Genomic DNA, 26,262 nt, shown 5'->3' with positions numbered 1-26,262 from the left:
CGCTTATCATCCCGCCTCACTAACACACATACACCCCTGACGAGGCGGGCCCCTTAATCTGTTGTAAAGGTAAGCGTCAAAGACATAAAAAGAAAGATACAGCAAAAAATCATTAAAAAGTATATAAATGTTAATGATTGGTATGGCTCTGTAAAGATGTACCTGCAGGAGTCGGGACGGAGAAGCCACGGAGCAGCCCGAGCATGGTGCCGACGCAGTGCTGAGGGAAGGTGACGGCGGGCGGCGGGGGAACGCCACTCACCAGCTCTTGCAGCCGGCCCAGGCGCTGCTTCCGGAGCGCCTGCCCCCGGGCTGCGGCGGCTCCCGCCGGCTCCTCCTCCCCTGGAACCACGCACCTCACAGCTCCCACCACTGGCTCGGACAGGACAGCTTCTACTCTCGTTCATTCCATGTCAATTATTTTCAACCTCACCATTTTAGATTTTTATAACACTTATAGGAATCATTCTCCTTAATTATACAAATAAGAAAATAATTTCATAACTTTTTTATCTCATTGTGATTTCGTGTGATTAATTTTCAAAATGTTGATATTTTTTTTTCTTTTTATGGTTCACCTATACATTTTCAATCTCAAATATCTCAAGTTGTATATGACTTAGAGAGCTGTTAGGCCCCTCTCTTTAATGAGCAACTTACAAAGTTTAATTTAATTTGCTACTTGCCTATGTTGGGTAAAAGCCATTTTTTTATATATATCAAAAAAACATTTTTTTAAGAAAAATTAAAGATAATTTTTTTTTTTTTTTTTAATTTTGAGAAAATCATACGTGTTTTGAGATATTATATAAAATGAATCCTGAAAATTTTATAGTGTGATGTCAAAAGGTTTAGGAGTTCATAAAACCTCAGTGGTTATGTTCAGGTAAAACTGGATCATAATTCTTGATTTGGTGTTATACAGGTAAATATGAGTAGGTTCTGAGTTGTAAGTACACTTATATATAAAAAAATATGATATGGTCAGAACAATAGAAGGAAAGATAAGCCTTGTCAATGTTTTTTATTACCGTGCACTTGTTTATTCGTGTTACTGCAGGAGTGTATGGTGTTACCCACACTGTTTTAGTTTCAGCTAAGTTTCCCATTAGCTCTCAGTGAGTGGACAGTTTAGTAGGCCTAGCTGTCAGTGAACTTGGGAGTTGTTTTGTATGACTGTGTAATTTTATAAAGATATTATTATTATTTTGTGGAAGTGAAATAAGTTTGTTAATTAATTAACATATTTAGACTTTAGCAATGAATATGGAATAATTCAAAATAAAAGCACTGATAACCTAGATAATTAGTAAAAGGACATATTATGTAGCCCATATTTATTAATTGTAATTATTTATACTAATTTTGATTTTAGTTATTAACCATTTAATTAGTACATGATTTAATACTATTGGACAAGTTACCTCATGAAGGTGTAGGGGGTCGTAATGGATAGGAGAACAGGATAGAGGATGAGTGTTACATCAGTCAAGGGGAAGGCATTACAGGGTGCATACTCTCCACTCTCCGACGACTGTGTGGTACGGAGATGCAGGGAGGGGAGTGGCAGGAGTGGGTAGGAAGACATGATATTAAGATAACAGTGGGCAAGACAAAGGTGGTTAGATTTGCAAGGGAAAAGAAAGATGAGAGGGTCTACAGCTGGAAGGGAGAACTGACAGGAGAAAAGCCTCCTCTTTGCAATGACATCGCACATGACTTCGTATCTTTGATAGATATCAAGATATTAAACAAAACATAAAGGCTTGGAAATGTAAATTTTGGTACACGGCAGCGGCCATTTTGGTCTGTAAAATAAAAATGGTGGCAGATAAAAATCAGCACCTTCAGGTTTGCACTGATGGAATATGTACTTTTTTGTGTGACAAAATTTCCAATTTTATCAAAATGGGTCAGCAACCACCCTTGGGTGATTTTCCATGGAATGACACGAGTGGGAGAAGATAGGGTGAATACTTGCCATCGGACTTGTGCCCAATTGCAGAAGTCTTCGAAATAAAATAATACTTTATGATTTTAACACAAATTGGATGAACCTGGCACTTCCCAACATTTGTCGGTTTATTGTTGTAATCCATTTAGGAATCCTCGTCATGATTACTATAAGAAAAGTTAAGATTTGTAAATGCAAACATTTTGAATTGTAATTACAGTTTCGCAAGGGTGACAAAGTATGTGATGGGTGTCGTAAAGCTGTACTAAAATTTCCAGAGATGTTAACTAATTCAGAAGACTGTGTTTCTGATAACTCTGTACCACAAGATGTTCTGTATGTTTCTGAGGAAATAGTTCAAATTACATTGTCAATTCCAGAGAAATTAGAGGTAATTAATGCTCTGAATAGAAGTCAGAAAGTTATAGAAAAAAATTCCTATTAAAAAAATGGTTATATGTATATATGAGAAAACAAATCCCAAAGAGAAAATTAAAAATGTGACAAGCGTTTCGAACCAAAGTATTTAATTTAAGTCCATGTAGCCTTGACTCTGTAAAAGATTATGACAGTGAAATAATTGAACAATTAAAAGAAAAGTTCAATGCTACTATAGACAGAAGTATTAAAATGCAGATTTTAACAACACTTTAAACGAATCTTTTATACATGGTGTTTTTCCAAATGACTTAAAAATTGCTAAAGTTATTCCATTGTTAAAAAAAGGTAATTCTACATTAACTGTGAACTATAGACCAATCTCACTTCTTAGTTCCTTTTCTAAAATATTTTGAGTCTACCATCAATAACAGATTGGTTAGCTATCTCACAAAATTTAACCTGCTATCTACATCCCAGCATGGTTTCTTAAAGGGAAAAAATACTGAGTCGGCTATTGGTGAGTTCGTTGATTTTGTCACAGAATGCAAGGACAGATCAGAGGATGTCGTTGGTATTTTTCTTGATCTGTCCAAAGCTTTCGACACAGTAGATCATAAATTACTCATTGATAAATTATATAATTTGGGAATTAGAGGTGTAGTCAATAAATTGTTAAAGTCTTATCTCACAAACAGAATGCAGATAGTTCAAGTTACTAGAGTCAATAATAATAATATTTTAGAGTCTTATAATTCCCTACCTAAATTTATGAATGTAGGAGTTCCTCAAGGTGGCGTTTTAGGGGCACTTCTTTTTCTGGTCTATGTAAATGATCTAAGTTATCATTTTACCGATATTCCTATCATTTATTTTGCAGATGATACTAATGTACTGGTTAAAGCCAATCCAGCTTCTAAACTTGATGTTCTGGTTATGAGTACACTACATACATTAAACTCTTGGTTTACAAATAGTAAACTGCTACTGAATTATGGTAAAACAAATTTTATTTTTTTTCCCCTCTAAATTAAAATCAAATAAACCAAATACTCTGTTAAAAAATACTAACTTAAATTTTGTGGCACATTCACGATTCCTTGGACTTGAAATTGATGAATTTTTATCATGGGACAAACATACGTTTGGTTTGCTAAAGAAATTAAACAGTATGTGTTATATGTTTAAAGTACTTTCTCATATAACTACCAAACAATGCCTATGGTCTGCCTACTTTGGCTATGTTTATTCTTTAATCAGCTATGGAATTATGTATTGGGGGAGTAATAGACATCATCTACAATCATTTTTTATAATACAAAAAAAAAATTATTCAGAATTATACTCCACATGAAACGTTTGGACAGTTGTCGTGAGATTTATAAATCTTTAGGTCTTCTTACTGTGCCCTGTATTTATATTTACAAAGTATTATTTTTTATTTATAAAAACAAATCAATTTATATAAACAATACTAATATTCATGAGCATTTCACACGAATGAATGCAAATTTTTCATCTGAAAAGGGTTCATAAGAAAAAACTTTACAGTCAGTTAGAAATGTTGGTATTAGATTATTTAATAAATTACCATCAGCTCTAAAAAATATGGAGCAATATAATTTATTTAAAACAGAATTATTTCTTTATTTATCACATAAGGCTTTTTATAATATAGATGATTATGAACAGGAGGTAGCTTCGTAACATTTTTACTGTTTTTGTTGTTGTTGTGAGTTTTACATATGATTATGATGAACTGTACTATGTGATATAGGTTAGATTGTGTTCTAATTGTTGATATCTATACTTAATTTTGTTTACTGTAATTATGTATTACTTTTCTTTTATATATAATATTATCTAAATAGGTGCTTATTCATGGAAGTGCAGCTGTTATATTATTTTAATTTTGTATGTTTTAATACTGTTTTTGTACCTGTTTATGTGTTTGTATTTTTTTATGACATATTCTATACCATTATGTATGGTCTATTGAATGCAATAAAAAATCAAATCAAATCAAATTTCCCAAAAGTTGTACTCTTAAAAAATTGAAATTCAATTTGGAACCTCAAACTTTATAGCAAGAAAAGCAAAAAAGCTATTGGCTGAAAAAGTTGTAATGATCCCCAGATCCAAGGCCTGGCAGAACATTAGACTCAATGTAAACTCAACAGTAGCCTTAATTAAAGTCATCAAATGCCTGATAAAAAAATTTTTCTTCTGTCAAAGTGGATGGTAAACGTATACACAAAATTCTGTGAGCTTCGCCCTAAGCATTGTGTTCTTCTGGGATTCTGTGGGACACAGCGTGTGTGTATGTACCAAACATCAAAATGTCAAATTAATCATGACCCAGTTCAAACTACCTGAATTGGCAAATTGCGAACTCTTGATTAAAACATATAAAGATGTAATAAACAATATAATTTGAAAATCCCCAACTGCTAATGTTTTTTCTCAGATTGGTTGCTTGCCCAGAAAGAGATGTTTTGAAGACTAAGTTTGAAGAAGCTTTTGAGTTAAATAGTACTGAAAATGTTACTTTCAAACTGAATGCAAATTGATAATAAATGTTACAAAATCCACAGAACAGTTTTTAGATTATTTTTTCCAGAGTTTGCCAAAATTTTAAGGCACTCTTTTATTGTAGTTGAACAGTCTTCCTACTTACGACATTTGAAAGAAACCCTTTCGGAAAACCAATGCATTGGTCTTTTAAATTTCGCAGAAAATTATTCACTTGCACTACAAGATGCTGTTTAGGGCTTCCACTAGAACAGTGCTTCAAGCAACAATTTGTTCATTTGTCATACACTATGTCAATGAGGAAAAGAAGTTGGAGCACCTTAGTTTTTCAGAAGAATAAAGTATAGAAATAGTTTCATCTGAGGACGCTGTTGAAGATCTGGACATCAATGACATTGTTGGCTTTGTTACATGCCAATACTCAGAGAAGTGGTGGTAGGCTGTGTGCAAGCAACAGAATAGGATCATGTGAAAATAAGCTTCTTGGAACCACACGGCCCTTCTCCATCATTCAAATATGTACCCCCAATTTCCAGAAGAATGTATCAGTTAATACATGATGAAACCAACAATGCCAATAAGAAATTATATATTAATATAGGTATTATTTCTGAATAAATATATTTTTAAATTCTTACTAAAAAAAGCTTTTTGATTTACAATGTAAAACATTAAGGCTTATCTTTCATTCTTTTACATTTTTGATATTCTATGCAAGTTGATTTACAACTCAGAACCTAATATTATTTACCCGTAAAAACACCAAATCAAGAATTATAATCCAGCATTACCTGAACATAACTTCTGAGGTTTTACTGTGACTCCAGATCCAATTGAGATCACACACTAAAATTTTCAATAATCCTTTTATATATCTTTAAAAAAAAAAAAAAAAATCACACACACCTCAAAATTTAAAAAAATAAATAAATAACACAACCTATCTCAAAGAGATTTTTTTGGTTTTAAAAAACAACATAAGCAAGTAGCAAATTAAACCTTGTTAAGCTGTTCTTTAAAATGAGGAGTCTAACAGCTCTCTAGTCATACACAACTTGACATATTGAGATTGAAAATGTATTTGAGTGACTGGTTGGTTTGACATGGAATGACCTTGATACTTTCAGTAGTACGTCTATGTGATCAACCACTAATTTATAAAGTATGGGTAAATATGTAGAGTCGCGGTATATGCGAAAACAAATGCTAAAAATCTGAAAATACTTTTATTCTATGCTCTTTCACTTCCTCTTTTCAATAAACCCGGCGGAGATAAGAAATTCCAAATACTTTAGGAGATATTGAATTTTTATTTTCCATCACAATACCGACCATTGTTGCTTGTTTACGTTTATGATTTTTTTATTTTCGCGACGTAGGTAGAACGACTACATCATTTTCTACTAATGGCAAAGAAATTGTACCCGCCTCTAACGTATGTGAGTTTTTAATGTTTCAAATTTTAATGTTTTATTTGTTGCGCAAGTAATAAGAGAAAAAAAATTACGTGAGTTCCTACCGTTCATCCTTTGTCCCGGTTTGTTAGGTCAGATCAGCTACATTATAAATACTTTAAAACTAAACAACCATTAAAATTAATTTATATTATTTTTAATGTCTGCTTAGTTTGAAAATATTAATAATGTAACTGACCTGACCTAATCGAGCATTTTAATTAATTAGGCATTCACGAACGGTAAATCAAGATGCACATAAAGTTCTGCAATTCCCGATTACACCCGAACAATTTACCTTCGGCCAACCTCAGGTTTATTTATTAATATTTATATTTCTCTGTTTATTTTAATGTAGCTATACTAACCTAACTAACCGTCCATAGTGTTTTAAAGTGTTTTAATGTAGCTAACCTAACATAACATAACTATAATAAAAGTATTTTCAGATTTTAATAAATACTCCTAAACAAGCAACAATGTAGTCGTTCACCTACGTCGCGGGAAAAAAAAAATCATACTCGTCTCGTAAACAAGAAACAATGGTGGCCGCCTGAATTCACAGGTATTGTGATGAAAATTTAAAAATTCTATATCTCCTAAAGTATTTGGAATTTCTTATCTCCGCCGGCTGATTTGCAAAGAGGAAGTGAAAGAGCATAGAATAAAAGTATTTTCAGATTTTTAGCATTTTTTTTCGCATATACCGTTACCCTACATATTTACCAAAGTATGTACTACCTATAAGGTACTGGGATTAACACATTTATCACTAACCCAAGTAGTGATTTAAATACCAGAAATATGCCTAATTCATAAAGAATTCTGTTTATCTTTGTCAAATAAGTCAGCAATTACTGATTGCAAACTAGGATACGACATTCATTGTGTTTATTTTCAGATATAATTTTTGTGCTAAATTATCTTAGTCATCCTTGTCACAGGTTAAAACTACCAACTTAGAGACTTATTTTACATAGAACAGTCATTAGAGAGATATATATCTCAACCTTCCATGCCATGATTTTATTTACATAATTAACACAATTTTCTACTCACCATCGCTAAGAAACTTTTCTTCATCAGACGAGAACAAGAGAGGCGACCGCTCCCTATAGACATCCCCGGAACCGTCATCGAAAATACCGTCCATCGTCTCTTCCGAGAAGCCGTAAACCTTGGAGCCATCGCGAGAGGAGCGCTTCTCGCCTCGACTCGGCCGGCTTGCGCCGTGCGAGGACCGGTGGTTCCCCTCGCCAGCGCTGCTCCCCTGCAGGGGGTCACGGGGCTTCACGAGCGCGCGCACATCACTCGTGTCGGCCGCAATGCCGATCACACCAAATGCCCTGTCGTCCTTCTCCTCCACCTCGCCAAAAGGAAGACCGCTGTTCACACCAACAGGACACAGGAGCTGGTTGTCGCCCGCGTCAGCACTGCAGTCCGACTTGACCTCGAAGAGGAAGTGGTCGCACGCACTCTCCGTGTCCTCCCCTCCCACCGCCGCGAACATCTGCGGTGAGAGCAGGCAGTCTGTGCTGGGGCTCTGTGCATCGTCACTGTCACGTGACAGGCCGCAGATGAAGGGGTCGTTGCTGAGGCCATGCTGGCTGCTGCCGGCAGACGGAGCCTCCGCAACGCAGCCTGCCCCCGAGCCATCCTCCTCCTTCAACTCGTCACTGGGGAAAACAAACGAACCATCTTTCTCCAGATCCCAAGGGAACAGGTTATGGCTAGCTGTCGCCACGTTGCCATAAGGGACCCTATTCTTCACCTCTAATATTTGCAGTTCATCGTCGAAATCAATGCGCTCTGGTGAAACATCAATGGGATTCCTTACATGTTCTATCATTTCGATGCTATCTGTTTCGTACAAATCATGTTTCATCATATCTGAACCAACTCCATTACCATGTTGGGCATCATTGTGACAAGTGTCTAACACCGCAGAACAGTGGTCCTCTCTACAAGTTACATCATCATGTGTGGCAACTACAGCCACTGCACAGTTCTCTGCTACAGTCATTCGAGGGCTCGCAGTCATGTTGCCAGCCTCCGAGGACTGACCCTCCACGTCTGGTGCAGCCAAGGACATCAGAGCACTGCCACCACAGACTGCTGCATCACTGTCCACAGCTTGTACACTGCCCGAGACACAGCTCAACCGGCTAAGACGAGGCTGAACACTGTCAGGTTCTCTCTGCGTTAAGGCACTTGCTTCAGTTTCAACGACACCTGGTTCTGACTTCTCTAGGACCACCTCTGGCGTACCTGGCGGGTAACTATATGCATTTCCTGCAGTATTTTCACTTGCTAGGCAACATTTTCCAGCCTTGTTTATCATAACGGTAACAGAATCACATTTTGACAACTGCGATTCAGACACTGTGTGTGATGATACATTATTTTGCAGCATAGAGCATTCACTGGTGTTTTTATCATTTACATGCCATGAAGAAAGTTTTTTCTGAGCAGAGGGCATTTCACTCACTGAGTCATTATGTATAACATTACAAGAAGTAACCTTACTTAGATCCACCTCAGTTTCAAGAGAGTAACCAAACAAAGGCACTGTAAGTAATTTATTTCCACATTCACTCACACATTTCACATCATTTGATGAAGACATCTGATCTTGAAACCTGCATGTATCATGGAAAGAAGCTTCAGAACTAACAGCTATAGATGAGGTCACATAATTTTGTATCACTTGCATTTCAGGAGACGTTTGGGAAACACCTACCATATCAACTTTGTTTTCACTGTGTATCTGGTTATCCAAAGTACTGTGCAAACTGTTTTCACTACGAATGCTGTACACTGTACATGAATCAGCTTCAATGACACAAGGCCTCCCATTTTCCTTGAGAGATGTTTTCAACATATCCACATCTTGCATTAACATTTTACTTTCAGCATTTCCATCACCCTCCCCACATGATAAAGAAATGTTTTTGAATAAACTGTTCTTAGTCGGTGATATTTTACTAATACCATTCCACCCAATCTTTTTATTTAACCCTATCTCAATCATATCTACATCCTGTGGTTTAATTTCTAAACAATTATCACTTTTACAATAAAGTGATTTAAGATCATCAGTTTTTACGTCAGCACATTCAGAAAAGGGCACAACAGTTTTGGAAAATGTTTTTTTTGAGTCAATTATGTTACCACCTGCGAGGTCTGAATAGGAATAAAATTTATTTTCCTTATCCTCAACCTGATAATTATCACTCTCTCTCTCTTCTCCGCTCCCTTTCACAGAATTCTTAACAGGACTAATCCTGTTACGGGCATAATGTTGCCCGTTTTCCATGTCACTGGTAGTGTCCCGTCGAGTATGCCTATTCGAAATGCAAGTATAACAAGCATCAATGTTATGGTCCAAAACTTTATGCTCTGCAAGATCCACGTTCATACCTGATATCAACTGCTCGGAGTCCGAAAATGATTTTCTGTCCACGAGTTTGCTGCTAGAAAACGGAGACTTGCACGACTTGGGTTTGAGGACGGGAGAATTAGACCTGGACCGTTTAAAAACCAATGACAAAGGTTTCTTACCAGCAACAACGAAATATTCGGCTGGTTCGTCTGAAAACCAACGTGTAGACGAGGAACAGGGAGAATAAACAGTATGTTCATAATCACTCTTATCGTAATCACAGGATGAAAATTCTCCTTCACACTCACTTTTATCACCTACCTTAAAACTACTAAAAACACTATCACTCATTTTCACCAAATTGAATAAATGTTCGTACTTTATCCAACAACTTTCTGCTTTTTTCGACAGTCTAACTATATCCAGAAGATCTGGGATCTTTGTCATCTCGAACTGCGTGCGTCAACAAAACATGAAACTATAAATTGTAACACTAATATATATTAAAAACATCACAATCACATCGCTTACACACTCCCCGTAATCAGCACATCCCAAAAACACATTTTTATTTTAAATAGTTTTAATACTCATTATCGTTGGTTACTAGATTTGGCATCGATCAAGTACACAAGTTTACTGAAATTTAGCTTCCAGGTTAAACATAATTCCATTTTTTTTCCTCAGAAATCGGTTACAAATAATAATCACTACCAACTACATGGCATAAAAACCAAATAAATTTAGTTTTGTCCCGAACTATATAAAGATCTAAATTAACCAGCTAACTTTAGAATCAGGAACTGGGAAAATATTCATTTATACTTATATTATTGTCTAATCTGCATTTTAGTGTCTTGATATTTAATGACATAAAAATAAGAGCGTTCATAGGATTTTAATAAGCCGATATTCCAAGATTTAAAAAAAATATTGTTTTGGTATTGAATATGCTACACCTGTACCCCAAGCTTATTTCATAGCCACGATATGAAACAGCTTGGTAGTCCCTTAATTTTTAGGCAACGAATTTTGGTTTCCTATTCGGTGCCCCAAAATACGCGTATGCACAGAGCTAACTTTTTCGTTGATTTTGTCCCGGTCGCTGAACAGTATCTGTCGCCAATTAACTCTTTTATATTTAGTAATTTTTGTGATAATCTGAGAAAGTACCAAGCGTGTTGGTGTACCGTATCCAATAAAATTTTATTATAAAGAAACTATCTTGTTATTATTTAATTTGCGAAGGTGCTAGTATCTATATGATTTTGGGCGTAGCAAAGGTATCGATGGTTGCCAAACGTCGGCTAGACTGCATTGAAATCAGTTTTTAGTCTCATGCAGATTACATTTTATTGAAAGGTAGGTTTTTTGTTACCTAACAGGGAATGGAATTAGACACATTCTGAAATATACAGTCTGCGTGTTAGGTCACAGTTGTATCACAACAAGGTAAGGCTTATTCATTACCTTACCCGAATGCCTTGGAATACCACCCTTAGAGATGGAAGGTGGTCTAAAACATTAGGTTAGCCAAATTATTTTACAATGCATAACCATATTTGACTTGTAAATTCTTGAAGTAATCATTTGTATAAAATTGGTGCATCACATGCCATATCTAGAAACAGCCTCGATCATACAGTAAATAAAAAATGTTCATTTGATAACTCTCTCTTCAGTCAATATCCAATACATTTTTTCTTAACCTAACTAAACATACTATTTAATTAGGAGGAGTTTAGCTAAGGGAAAACTCAATATGTGGCCCAGGTCAAAGCATTTACACCTATTCATGCTAGGTCTGAAGTTGCCGTCACCCGACCTATGTGAAAGGCCCGGGGGGTACCTGACGGGCGCTACGAGCATCGCGGTGCTCTTGTTGTCCGGAGGGGCGCCAGGCTAGCGGGCTGCTAGGCCGTTGGTGTTGGGTCGTGGGTACTCTGCCCCCGCGTGCCCCGCCAGGTACACGGCTTGAATCTACCCTGAATGGTTCTCCCTTGACTGTGAAGGCCGCTCGGCCGTGTGGAGGACGGGAGACTCCGGAAAATTCGTGTACACGAGTTGGTGAGAATTACCTTTAATCTAGTAACCCTACAAAACACTCTCGCCAACACTTGGCGACGTCTAGCCGTTACACAATTAACACAGAAAAAACATAACACTACGCGACACTAATGGTTACCGCGGCAGTCTCGCGGGACGCGGGTCGATGCTCGCTGGAGACGGCCAGCGCCGAACATTAACGGGTGCAGGGGTGGGGGGGGGGCTCTATGAGCGGGCTCCTAAATTCGGCGAAACACTTACGTAAGTGATACGATCTGCAGCGCGGTATCACGATGAAGACGGTCGGGATAGGCCCGGTTCCGTAAAATACGCGCCGAGTCGACGTGGGCAGCTATGAATTAATAAGAGATTTAAATTTAAATATTTATTACAGAATAAAATAATTACAGAAAGAAAACTTGGATGCTGCCCACGGACACACGTCTGTTCCCGGCACGGAGTGTTCGAGACTGCCGGACATGGCCGCTTCGCAAGGAAGAGAAACTTTCTCTTCTTTGTGAGTCGGCGTCAAAAAAGTTATATTAATTTAATTTACTATATTACCAGTTAAAACATGTTCCAGGTGCCCAATTAAAATGTAGCACCTGGTAATTGGGTGCTTAAGGCTTAACAATAGTTTTAATGTATTTAATTATTTAAATTGTGACATCAAGTTGGCGACTGTAAATTTACTAACATGTTGTCCCACTGTGAATTGTTGTAGAGAGACTTCTCCTATTCCGACTTGATCATAGTCACTGGCAAATTAATTAAGGCCAGTGGCCGCGGTGACTGTTATTGAGGTTTGTTGTCTATTGGGGTCACGCCCGAGGCGCTCGCCTGACTCAATCCGGCTGGGCAAGGGGCGCGCTCCGAAAACGGGATACGGTACTGGCGGTGCGGAGCACGGGCTTAAATGCCATGGTCGGTACAACGTCAAATGCCCCCCCCCCCCCCCAAGTGGAAGCCCGTCTCTGCCCCGTGTACCCGCTCCCGCGGTACGACGATCCCCTAGCTCAGCCGGCACCCTTCGACACGCGATCCCATAGCGCGTGACGCCTTAGCGCCGGCGGCGCGTGAGGTGCTGGAGCAGGCGGACGCCGCCTCGGTCGCTGCGTGGGCAGGGCCGGGAGGCGGCGCCGCGGCGCATGAGGTGCTGGCGCAGGCGGATGCCGCCTCGGTCGCTGCGTGGGCAGCTGGGCCGCGAGGCGGCGCCGCGGCGCATGAGGTGCTGGCACAGGCGGACGCCGCCTCGGTCGCTGCGTGGGCAGCTGGGCCGGGAGGCGGCGCCGCGGCCCATGAGGTGCTGGCGCAGGCGGATGCCGCCTCCGTCGCTGCGTGGGCAGCTGGGCCGGGAGGCGGCGCCGCGGCGCATGGAGAGTCGGTGCAGGTGGACGTTACCTTGGTCGCTGCGTGGGAGGCTGGGCCGGAAGGCGCCCCTGCGGCGCATGGAGTGTCGGTGCAGGCGGACGCCGCCTCGGTCGCTGCGTGGGCAGCTGAGCCGGGAGGCGGCGCTGCGGCGCAATAGGTGCTGGCGCAGGCGGATGCCGCCTCGGTCGCTGCGTGGGCAGCTGGGCCGCGGCGCATGGAGTGTTGACGCAGGCGAACTCCGCCTCGGTCGCTGCGTGGACAGCTGGGCCGGGAGGCGGCGCCGCGGCGAATGAGGTTCTGGCGCAGGCGGATGCCGCCTCAGTCGCTGCGTGGGCAGCTGGGCCGGGAGGCGGCGCCGCGGCGCATGGAGAGTCGGCGCAGGCGGACGCCGCCTCGGTCGCTGCGTGGGCAGCTGGGCCGGGAGGCGCCGCCGCGGCGCATGAGGTGCCGGCGCAGGCGGACGCCGCCCCGGTCGCTGCGTGGGCAGCTGGGCCGGGAGGCGCCGCCGCGGCGCATGGAGTGTCGGCGCAGGCAGACGCCGCCTCGGTCGCTGCGTGGGCAGCTGGGCCGGGAAACGGCGCCGCGGCTCATGGAGTGTCGGCGCAGGTGGACGCCGCCTCGGTTGCTGCGTGGGCAGCTGGGCCGGGAGGCGGCACCGCGGCGCATGAGGTGTGGGACGGCGTGACGAGACTGCCCAGGACGTACTCGGACAGGTGGGCCGGGGGTCGGCGCTGCCGTCGGGGGCGCTCTCGCGGGCTACTCCCCTCGGGGCACTCCCCCGCGACCTTCAATACCCGGTGCCGGGCAAGGCAGGGTCGGCCCCTTCTCTGCCGGCATGGCGGGGTGTATGTCCCCGCGGGCTCCTCTTTCCTCGGGGGGGGGGGGGGCCCTTGCTCTAGGGGGCTTCCCCCCGTGTCGGGGCAGCTGTGGAGCAGGGGACCTCGCGGGGGTCATGTTTGGTGTCCGTTTCCGGTCCTCCGGGCGGGTGTGCGTCGGGAGGAGTCTCAAGCCCGTCGGCAGCTGTGCTGGCATGTGTGGGAGGCAGGATCTTGTTTACCTCAGCCTGTTGAGCGGGGGGGACGTCGATGCGCATGTCCACTAGGGCCAGTACCGTGTCCTGGTGGAGGGACGTCTGACCTAGGGCGTACACTACACATCTCTCCGCCCGCCCCAGGTTGAGGCGGGGAGGTTCCAGTGCTAAGACTGCGTCTTGCTGGGCTATCCAGGAGAGTCCCAGCACCACCTCCTCGCGCAAATCCTACACCACCACCGCAGATACACAACTGTGTGATTCTCTGGTACTCACCGCGATCTTGGCGTGTCCCAGCATCCGCCCGTTGTGCATCGTGGTGGCCAGGCATAGCTCGCCGCCGCCCGGTCGTAACGCGCCTGCGGGCACGAACGAGGGCCGCACGAAGACGTCGCTCGCTCCGGTGTCGACGAGCGCGGCGGCCGGCCGTCCGTTGACCTCCACGGGGATGCGGAACAAGTTGTCCAGCGGGTGGTCCAGCTGTCCCAAGGTCGGGAGGGAGTGTCCCTCTCCGAGCGCCTGGCTGTGGGCGGGTGCAGGAGGAGGGCGCCCTATACCTGGTGCCGGCGGGCTGGCGTATTGCGGCGGGGCTGGTCTCAAGTGCGCCTCCTGGCACGGCGGCGTGGCGGGTCGCGTAGCCCGGAATCCCCGCGGGCACTCACTGTGCCAGTGATGTTCGCCACGCGGGCACCCCAAGAGACACAGCGGGACGTGTTCCCGTGCCGTGGCGTCCTGCGGCGGTCGCTCCGCCCGCCAAGATGGCGGCGCCTCAAAGGCTCGTGGTCCTGTGGGCTGGTATGGGGGCGTGTCCCATGGTGCGGTGTTCTGCCGGGCTTCCGGTGGGCTGTCATTTCCTCGGGCGTTCGCGGCGGGGCCGCGCTTGCAGGCCCGCTGAAAGTTGCGCTCTGTCTCGCGTGCTTCCTGCACGTAATCTGCTACGCCACCGGCGTGGTAGCGGCGCAGGAAGGGTTGCAGCTCGTCTCTCACCAAGCTCGTGATGACGGGCAGGACCCCGGACAGGTCGGTGCCGGGTGAGATGCGGCGGAACAGTCGTATTTTCGTGGCTATGAACGCCTCGACTGCTTCGTCGTCCCTCTGCCGTATCCCATAGAAGTGGGCGGAACACTCGACATGGGGCGATCCGGTGTCGAATCGGTGGCTGAACTCGTTCGCGAATTCGCTCCACGGCATTGCGAATCTGCCTCACATGCTCCACCAGCTCCGGGCGGTCCCTCGTAGCTGATCGCTAACCCGCTCTGTCCATTCGGACTGGTGCATCCGGCACCCTATTAGGCGCGCTTCGCACAGCCTCAGAAAATCCCTCGGATCCTCATGCGGGGCTCCGGTGAACTCCGGCAGTCACTCTGCTGGGTAGCAGGGCTCGTGCCAGGTCCTCCAGGGTGTGCCACGTGCATTTGGCCTCGGTCGTCCCCGGGGCGTGCGTCGCGTGGTCGGTGTGCGAGCTCCAGTCGCTGGCGCGGGTGGTCGTTGGTGCGGGGGTCGCCGGTGTGTGGTGGACCAGCAAGGGGGTGTTGTTCACTGGTGGTGTTCTCGCCTGTGCCTGCGTCTCCGTGCTGTTGTGCCACAGTTCCAGAAGCTCTTCGGTCTTGATCCTGTCCGCCATCGCGTTGCGCGGGGCTTTGATGTTGACAGTCGCTTCGTGCGCGCACGTGGCTCTGTTTACAAACAGACTCCCGGCGAATGTCGAGTGGTGAGGGGGGTTGGCGCGCGCGCTGATTCGGGCCGCTGGCCGAGATGCGCCCGGACAGCCGCACAAAAGGGAGAGCCGAGACTGGCCACTAGGAAGGGGAGATGCGGATAGCCGTGTGTAGCGGCGGCCGAGAGCGCCCGGACAGCCGCACAAAGCGGAGAGCGCGAGGATGTGAAGGTTGTTGAAAAGGAAGGGGGGGGTGCGGGCGAGGATGTTCGCTGAAGGCACAAAGGGGAGGGGTGGGGGTGAAAGTGAAAGTTGGCGAGGGTCGGCGCGGGCGGTGACGCGCTCTTCCGGGTGGTCCCTTTGTCGCTGCTCCTCTGTGCGCCAAATTCCACAGCGCGCGTCCAAAATGGCCGTCTTCTGTCCCTTAGGTCTGATTTTGCTGTGTTTTTTGTGATGTTTGGCTGTAGTTATGCCCAACGCAAGGGCGCCATTTGCCGTCACCCGACCTATGTGAAAGCCCTGGGGGGTACCTGACGGGCGCTACGGGCGTCGCGGTGCTCTTGTTGTCCGGAGGGGCGCCAGGCTAGCGGGCTGCTAGGCCGTTGGTGTTGGGTCGTGTGTACTCTGCCCCCACGTGCCCTGCCAGGTACACGGCTTGAATCTACCCTAAATGGTTCTCCCTTGACTGTGAAGGCCGCTCGGCCGTGTGGAGGACGGGAGACTCCGGAAAATTCGTGTACACGAGTTGGTGAGAATTACCTTTAATCTAGTCCCGCTACAAAACACTCTCGCCAACACTTGGCGACGTCTAGCCGTTACACAATTAACACAGAAAAAACATAACACTACGCGACACTAATGGTTACCGCGGCAGTCTCGCGGGACGCGGGTCGATGCTCGCTGGAGACGGCCAGCGCCGAACATTAACGGGTGCAGGGGGGGCTATATGAGCGGGCTCCTAAATTCGGCGAAACACTTACGTGAGTGATACGATCTGCAGCGCGGTATCATGATGAAGACGGTCGGGATATGCCCGGTTCCGTAAAATACGCGCCGAGTCGACGTGGGCAGCTATGAATTAATAAGAGTTTTAAATTTAAATATTTAGTACAGAATAAAATAATCACAGAAAGAAAACTTGGATGCTGCCCACGGACACACGTCTGTTCCCGGCGCGGAGTGGTTCGAGACTGCCGGACATGGCCGCTTCGCAAGGAAGAGAAACTTTCTCTTCTTTGTGAGTCGGCGTCAAAAAACTTATATTAATTTAATTTACTATATTACCAGTTAAAACATGTTCCAGGTGCCCAATTAAAATGTAGCACCTGGTAATTGGGTGCTTAAGGCTTAACAATAGTTTTAATGTATTTAATTATTTAAATTGTGACATCAAGTTGGCGACTGTAAATTTACTAACATGTTGTCCCACTGTGAATTGTTTTAGAGGGACTTCTCCTATTCCGACTTGATCATAGTCACGGGCATTTTAATTAAGGCCAGTGGCCGCGGTGACTGTTAATGAGGTTTGTTGTCTATTGGGGTCACGCCCGAGGCGCTCGCCTGACTCAATCCGGCTGGGCAAGGGGCGCGCTCCGAAAACGGGATACGGTACTGGCGGTGCGAAGCACGGGCTTAAATGCCATGGTCCGTACGACGTCAAAGTCATATCATGCAAAATATGCTTGGTTAGAGAATTTGCCAGCCATCGCAGCAATTGATGCCATTACTAACACCCCTATCTTAATTTCTAGACTATAACTAGTGAAGTTGGCTCAGTTAAAACCTGCATAGACACAGGGAAAATCATGGTCTCATTCATGCAGGGTTAAATAGTGCAAGAATTAAGCAGGCAGGATCAACACAAGACAAGAAGAATGTTCCAGGAAGAAGAGATGGTCGGGACAAAAAAGTTTCAACCATGTTGGTGTTGGGAGCTTGAGCATTTCAGCTCGAAGGACGCACGTCCCACGGGGAGCCAGCATCTCTTTGTTTCACCGAATGTCCATCTGGTAATTATAGTCATAACCAAAACCTTTTTTTTAAATACTCCCCGTGTGCGCCCGCTCCTTTTCCGGTGTGGGGCTTAACCCAGCCGCGTCAATTTAACACGCCCCACACAAAGCATTACGTGGGGCCGTGCAGTATACGGTACGGGCCGTCTCCCGCCACCCCAGAACTTTAGTTAAGCGCCCAGTGCACAGGCACAGGCTACATTCAAGCTTAAACGTGTTTTTAATTTAGTAGCGAGCCGCGGTCTGCACAGGTGGGCCCGCGCGTCGCAAGTTACAGATTACGAGGTTAGCCGATGCTAATCGAACACTCTCCCTCGACTGCGACTGGCGTGAGGACTTAATAAGTAAACACACGTAGAGGCACGCAGGTGTCCCTCTCAGATAACGTGTGGAGTGTAATCGTGTACGTAAAAGCACCACAGAGTGCCGTTTTATCAAGTGCAATTGTAATAATAGTGTAATCAAAACTTCTACATGTTCCGACGCCTCATTGGCAGTCATGTACCGCCGAGTAAACCTCGCGCCCAATGTAATGAACCAGTGTAAATCGTGAACAATAAAACGTCCACCCCGCACCTCCCGTGCGTGACGTGCGACTCGTAGAACAACCAGAACAGTGTATGTAAATTGACCTAAACAACCCAACCTAATCAGGAAACAAATTCCATCACCGCCGACGGTTCTAGCGGACCACGCTGGGGCAACGAACCCACGACCATCACACGGTTAGACACCGAGCTAGCCTGGCGCCCTCCCGGAACAGAAATCTCTAAGAAAGCCAGTTACCCCGCTAGGACCTGCGCCCGACCTCGAACACGAGACCGCGGCGGACGGAAATTACTAAATATAAAATGCTTCGCCGTATTCGTCAAAGTTTTATTAAAAAGTACATGGCATGAAAGTGTAGTCCCGCTTTTCTATTCTTCTCGAGTCGTGTATTATTATTTGACTTTAATTGATCTCCAAAGTACATAAACGTATGCAATTTATATATTTACTTAAATATTCCTCCTTAAGAATATGTGTAAATAAGTGAATTTTAAAATTGCAAAACGAGGGTTATTATTACTTATAAAATGTGTGTTTTCGTGGAAGTTGTATCTGTGAATTTTTATTCGTAATACAGTGCACATATGCCGGGAATGAAATGCACTTCATACGACTTCAGACGTGGTTCTAATTCAATGAATACAATTAAATGTGAAAATAAATGTTACTCAATTATCCCTTCCCTATCTTACAAACCTTTAGGTACTTATTATCTACCTGCCACGCAAGTGCAAAACGTAAACAGCACTGGAATTATTCTGTTTCCCGTATCCAAGTTTATCCCTTGATCCTATCGGCATGACCCTTTATATGTTGGTCTTGTTTTACATTATACTTGCTGTTTTAATTTAAAATGTTGAAAAATCCTGTAAATAACACAAAATACCTAACATATCACGATGCAAACAAATTATGTCAGGTCTTGTAAAAATGTATTTCTTTCGTATAAATTTTACAATCATAATTATTTCCCCAGTGAATACCTATGTCTAGGATCTCTCGACCTACTAAATTAAAACAGCAAGCATCCTATACCACAAACTAATTCCATCAGGATCGGATTAATTTGGATACTTGATACGAAAATATTAGTAAAAATGAAACCTACACCAGTGAAATCGACAAGTATTTTCCCGAAACAGGGTCTATATTATTTGATTATGAAATAAATTTATGAAAGAAATAAGTGTTCTCTAGCAAAAATGTCATCCCTATTTATTTGTTTGTATAGAATCACTTCGATAGTTTTGGCTTAATATATAACCTAACAAAATCATGAGTTTCAATACAAGAGTAAAGTTGAAAACACACGGTTTTGAATCGTAAATTTTATTTTTATGGTTTAATACAAAGCAGGTTTGACGTCGAAGTAGTTTTTGTTTGTAATTTAATTATATCTGTTACAAGATAAAGTTCGTGGCATATATCTTTACTGCAGCTGTAAACATTCCGAATCACAATACAAACAGCTGACTAACTTTCTACCAGAAAAAAAAACTGTCTTGCAACAAAAGTTACCAAATTCTGGTTTGTTTCATTACCAACACACCCATTATTACACCACACGCTTCGTCAGGTTCCGGTTAGCCAACTGCAGGCTAAGTATGGGTCATAATACACCCCTCGTTCGTTAACCGGAGGCTAGCCTAACCTGAGGGCTAGCTTACCTGAAGATTTAGCCGGAGGTCATAATACCGTTGGAGGGCGTTTGTGCAGGAGGTATAATTGTAAAGGCCAGTTTCCACGCTACTTCTTAACGGACGTTTAGTCGATCATGCAAAACAGAAGACAAAACATACGTTTTTTTCACTGTTTACACTTTAGAGGTACTTTGGAAAGCACCCATAGAAGTATAATATTGGTTTCACACAACGACGTGTCGTTGGTTTCACAGGATTTATTTTCACTCTCTATGTTAGATGTCTTTGCTTTATTATGAAAGTTAATTGCAACCTTTTTCTCTATGAGTATTTCAATTTGTGTTATACTTTAATTTTATTACTTTCCCGGAGTAAAATTTTATTAAGGCTTGTTTGGTAATGACCAATGAAAAATTACGTTACTACAATTCTGTATTGTCTTTACGATATAACACTTAATGGATCGCAATTCATTGGCAGCTAGATGTGGAATGACACAGAATATTGAACTGTTTGAAATTTGGAAAGGGAGTTTTCGTTCGACTTTCGTCCGAGCTAGACTCATTATAGCTAAGCTCCAGAAGATAGAGAAAGTTAAATGGAAAGATCGTCGTAAAACTTCAAGATTAAGGTAAAGGAGTTTCAATAGAGATTTAATATATTTTATATGATTTAATTTTTGTCGGCACTACGATGTTTGAGAAGAGGTAGTGACCGTCCTTGACGAATTATACTTCAAGATCGACGTGATACAGTCAATAGTAATTGGCCTTATACTTGAGAGTTTATTCAAATCCGACGAAGTAAAAGAAGAATATCAGTCCCACGACGCGGAAGGAAGGATGCATTGCGGATTAGGAGACCTGAGTTCAGCGCCCACATCACCCCAATGCTGAAGGAAGGATGCCGGTCTTCGAGAGGAGACAACGCGAACCCCGGACCCGGAGTGCCGCATCCACCACGACGACGCGGGTCGATCAACGTCCGTTACGAAAAGGAGAGAACCAGAGCCGTGACTAGGGAAATACCGCGGTGATTGCCGTACCAGTAAGACAGAAGGAAACCACCGATAAGTAATGAATTCTCGATCAGTTCCAAATCGAGACATGGATCACTGAGGTTTGTCTTCCAACCCCAAATTACTCGAAGTTGCCCAACAAGGATTCTGTGCTAATAATTGAGTAAAACTTACCACACTAAGTACCTTATTTCACTAACAAGCTAATCAAAAGGAAATTTTGCATAAGTAAATGATGATGTCTTAAGTGTTATGTCGTAGAAAGTCACCACAGTTTGTTTCATTGAGATATTTTCTTATTTAACTGATATTCAGTAAAAGACAATGTTAATGAGCCCATTGTGTAATGGCAATAATAATCAGTTCCAAGACCAGAGGATCCCTTTTGCACTAAAGTAAAGACTGAGGCACTAGTTGGCATAAATATTGTTTTTTTTTTTAAAACAACAAAATAGTGATATTTGAATAACAAGTTGTAATTATTCGTCAAATTTGTTAATCTAACCAAAAATTATTTACTTTATTGATGTTGAGTTTACTTGAATTAAATTAAAGACTCAAATACCAGAGATATCATTTAATAAATAAAACCAATGATATCACTAACGTATGATATACTGTAATACGTGTAAGGTGAGAATAGTTGTCTTGTGCAATGTAAGTTTGAATGATAATGTAAATAAGTACATTGTCATCATTGAAACACAAGTTCAGATACTAGTAAAATAATTTTAAACAATTTTTCTTTAATTTCAAGTAACTTTCGCTGCAACACTGTTTAAACACTATGACTCTTAAATTATATTCATTCATAGATATTGAAATCACTAGTAGAGTTTTGTAAGAGAGTCAAATTACATATCAGAAACACCACTTTTATTATTTTTAATATTTATATTATTACTTAAAGAAACTGATTGCTCCTCTTAGAGGCTTAATATGATATATTTAATATCATTATTTCTATGAATATTAACTATACATAGTTAGTAGTTCCATAACACAGTAACATTTTCCCTTCCGTCTTATACCTCAATTCCAATCCAGAGTTCTACCTAGTGAGTTCTCAGTGAGTGTTTATCTCAGTGATTGAGACATATTGTTATATTATTTTGAACATGGAGGAAGCACGGTTGCTTTCTGTGATTTTTTCCCTCAAGGGTTCAACAACTGAGAGGAAAGGTAACAAAGAGGAAAAAGACAAGATGGTCAAGGGAGTGGTTTATGAAAAGAAATCAATATCCCACATTATGTTACTGAAAGAATTGAGAGGCGAACCTGATGACTGGCGCATATATTTGCGAATGGACACCTCATCCTACTGTCAATTGCTGGAGTTGACAACGCCATACATTAAGAAAGAAGACACTTGTATGAGAAAAGCCATTTCACCCCACGAAAGACTCACAGAAACTCTCTGATATCTGGCAACAGGACGCAGCTTCAAGGATTTGGAGTTCACAACTATTATATCAAAATCAACGTTGAGCAAAATAAAAAATTGAACTGAAAACATTTATTACAATATTTTCGCATCCACTTCAAAAGATTACTTAGGCGTATAGAAAAATGAATATCAGGGATTTGAATCAGAAAATATTTGAACGTAATCGGCCAAGGAAGACCTGGCAGCTGATTGTCCTAGTTCAGAAAATACTGATTCGGGCTGTGTTATGCTATGCATGCAATTTTTTTGCGCAAGCTGAGATTGTGGTTGTAAAAACTGATATTCCCGAGGTGCTACGTAATTTAAATCGCTCTGTCCATAATCAGGTGGGTAGGCTTCCCGCAGAGATGCCCAGTGTTGTGCTCTTCTCTGGTCTGTAACTGTTAGCTTCCAGTTCTCATTAAGAGATTCTATTTCTTCTTCAAATAAAACGCCACTAATAAGTTTTTGGACGAATTTGATATGACCTGGTTGGATTTGCCGTAGACGATCTGCAATGTGTTTTCCGTATCTGTCAAATGAATCACAGGCGGTGAGGGATTCCAATCTTTTTTCAGCCTTTGACAAAATTTCTAGAATGCCATCATCCGTTGAACGTGACTGTTTCTTCCCAGATGCGACTCTCCTACGTTTCCCTGAGACTGATGAAGTCAGGCTACTTGAGTTATCTTCTGAAGTGGATGCGATATTACCAAGCTCTTCTTCACTTACGTGTTCATGGTGCTCACTCTAGAACAGAAATAAAACAAGGGAAAATAAATAAAAAATTATATATAGTATTGGTCACAGAACAAGAAAAACTAACAATTAAAACCATTAATGTTAATATTAATTTGTGATCGTTGTTTATAGAGTGTTACGATTATCTATTCATTAGCTTATTTGTTTATTTATATTTTCAGTTTCCCGAAAACTCAACGTAACATCGCGTATAGCTTTATAAAGAAATGGCAGTTCCCCCATTGCTTAGGCGCAATTGATTGAAAACATATTCAAATTGTGCCTCCAAAGTTAAGTGGATCTTACTATTTTAATAGCAAAAAAACTCATAGTATTGTTCTGATGGCCATGGCAAATTCAAACTGTGAATTTATTTACTGCAGTGTAGGTACAAACGGCCGTGTCTCTGATGGTGGCGTCATTAATCACACCAAGTTTTACGAGTATATGATCTGCAATGAACTAAAAATACCTGAACCAGCTAAACTTTCGATTTCGGTTCGGGTTCTTGAGTAGGCCTATGTGTTTGTGGGTGACGAGGCTTTTGCAATGTGTCCCGATCTCATCAAGCCGTACAACCGAGAGTCTTTAAATAGGAACAATTGGATTTTCAACTACCGCTTATCAAGGGCACGACGTGTAGTTGAGAACGCATTTAGAATTTTAGCTTCCAGATTTCGCATCTTTCGCACACCCATAAACTTAAAGGTGGAATATATTGAGACAGTGGTATTGGCTTCTTGTGTACTACATAAATTTTTGCGTAGGAATGCCCCAGATTACTACACCCCTCCAGGAGCCCTTGACAGTGAGGACATTGTCAACAATGAAGTACAGTTAGGTGAAAGATGTGATCCTGAAATGGTTCACAACCTACAGCGCGGGAGAAGGTACAAGTATTAGCCGGCGCCAAGACAGTGTTCAATAAGTATTTTAATTAAGAAGGTGTTGTACTGTGGCAGAATAACATGATTTCTTTACCACTACCTACATAATGAATAGGTGGATGCTGTTAAATAAGGTTACACTACATAACCTGTTTGCATAACAATTTTTATGACAAAAGTATCATAAACTATATAATATACAAAATGTTGTGTATTTAATATAAGAATAAGATTGTGATATACTGCATAAATATATTGTATTGAAAGAAAAGTTTGTTCACTTACCTCTTGTTCCATTACATCAAAACCAGACTCATCATTGTGTATAGTTTCTCGTGGCGTCCTTGGTACTTCTTGATCATTAAAAAAATCCAATAACTCGAAATACCACAAAGATGGTTTGTAAACATACTCTTCTCCAGTTCCTGAGTTTTCTGATTGTTTAAATTTATTCTATTCTTTGTTATAAACCGATCTCAATGAGTTTATTTTTTTTGTAACTGTCTCTTTATTAGCCATTGCGTCCACTTCTTTGTATTTATTTACAAGCTCTTCGTACGCGAGGTTTTTTTTATTTCGATCACTATAGTCTTTATTTTTTACCTGCCACAAACACGGAAAACTTTTGTATAGTTCTCTAAATTCCGCGATAAAATCGTGGGTACACTGCCGCAGGTCTGACATAATGACAACGGGGAGAAAAGACGCGAGCTGAAGCACAGCTAGTAGTGAACTGAGCCAAGACAAACATCTTATCCGAGACCTGCGTCTACACGTTCCCTTTTATCCTATCAGTTCTCAGAAAATGATACTTTTCCCTTCAGTTATACGATCTGAGCTTGGATTTAATTTCAATTCGACAAGACGTGCATTTTGCTGTCTACACGCCACGTTTTATATGATAGGATTTGTCTAGTCAGACAAAACGTCTGCTAAGACGTAGCGTGTAAACCCGCCTTAACTGGCAAGAATTATCGAACATTTCAAACCTGCCTTCCTGCAGCCACAAGCACCTGCACACTCTTTGCTGTACTTGCAAGAAATCTTCATCAGAAGTGACTGCGGAGCTGGTTCTTTGAAGTTAGGAACAGGGGCAAGTACAAAGTTTGACTACTGCCATCCCCACTGAAGCAAATCCATCTGGTTCTTTAACCACATTTGAACTTGAAGGTAGATTCTGAAAAAATGTTGCTGAGCTGCTTCTGTGGTTGGTTTAAGGGAAGACAAATTCAATTTCAATTTGATGAGGGTTTGGCAAACAGGTCAGAATGCAAGGATTGTAAAATGAAGAAGTGGTATCGCAGCCACTTATGACGTGGAGGAAGATGAGGACATTTTTTAAGTCGTCAGCGAGTTTACAGGTGTGGTAGGCGAATATATTTTGTGGTGGTGTTCCTCTTCCTGGTTTAATGGAATAAATGTTGACAGATGCTGTGGCTAGAGCAGTGAAGATGACAAACAAATATCTATCCTCGCCGACGAGAGCAACCTTCGTGTCTCGTGACACTGGGCAACTTCGATGGATGTGCGACGATCATATGGCCAGCATCCTCACGAGCTTGCTTGAATGAAGGCCTTCACTTTCCAAGCTCACCGTAAGCAAGCTGATGAGTCGCCTTTAACAGAATTTCTCCTATGTCATCGTCACCACCATTGACTTGAATATAACCTCAGGAGTAATGTGCCTCTTCATTCTGGGAAGCCATTCTGCGGAGACGCTCTGAGGATTTTATGCTTTTGGTAAGAAGGTCTTCGGGATATCCATAAAAAACAATGGTTGCTATCTGTTGTAGTGGTGTAGAGTATCACCCCCGAAAGTGTGTTTAACCCCTACAAGTGAGAAATAGCTGTATAAGTAGGCCTAAACCATATCTCAAATTATGATATAGAGATACCAGCTAAACACACAATTTTTTTTGTCAAACAGTGATTGAAAGTAGTAGTCACTTTGACGAAAATTAGGCGCCATTAACGACCCTTGAAAATATTTAATATAGGCAAAATTACTTTATTCAAAAGGCAAAGAAATTAACATAACTTGTTCAGTAAAAAAATGCTTTTTGACTTTTTATCTCAATTCGCTCAGCACTTGACATTATTGTACAAAAATGAAAAATTAGTTATCAATTATGTATTTAAAGTATGCTATTATGTACAGGTTAAATATAGCTAACATTCAAATGCT

At 42.4% G+C, this 26,262-nt stretch overlaps 1 protein-coding gene across 2 annotated transcripts in view; it reads right to left on the bottom strand.

The window, feature by feature from the left end:
• LOC134540455 (uncharacterized) overlaps positions 1–10,558 on the bottom strand; it is a 48,334-nt gene extending 37,776 nt beyond the window's left edge. For both annotated transcript variants that reach the window (XR_010076443.1, XM_063383217.1), the window contains exons 1-2: positions 7,378–10,558; positions 163–342 (exon numbers count right to left, since the gene is read on the bottom strand). Coding sequence is in view for 1 of the 2 variants with exons in the window: in XM_063383217.1 (XP_063239287.1) it covers positions 163–342; positions 7,378–10,147 (2,950 nt within the window). In the remaining variant the exon portion in view is untranslated. The remainder of the gene's footprint in view (positions 1–162; positions 343–7,377) is intronic.
• Positions 10,559–26,262: the final 15,704 nt, after the last annotated feature.

The sequence above is a fragment of the Bacillus rossius genome, chromosome 16 (genome assembly GCF_032445375.1).
Source record: "Bacillus rossius redtenbacheri isolate Brsri chromosome 16, Brsri_v3, whole genome shotgun sequence".
NCBI lineage: Eukaryota > Metazoa > Arthropoda > Insecta > Phasmatodea > Bacillidae > Bacillus > Bacillus rossius.
Note: the sequence above shows the minus strand (reverse complement) of the source record. Positions and strands in the feature narration are given on the sequence as shown.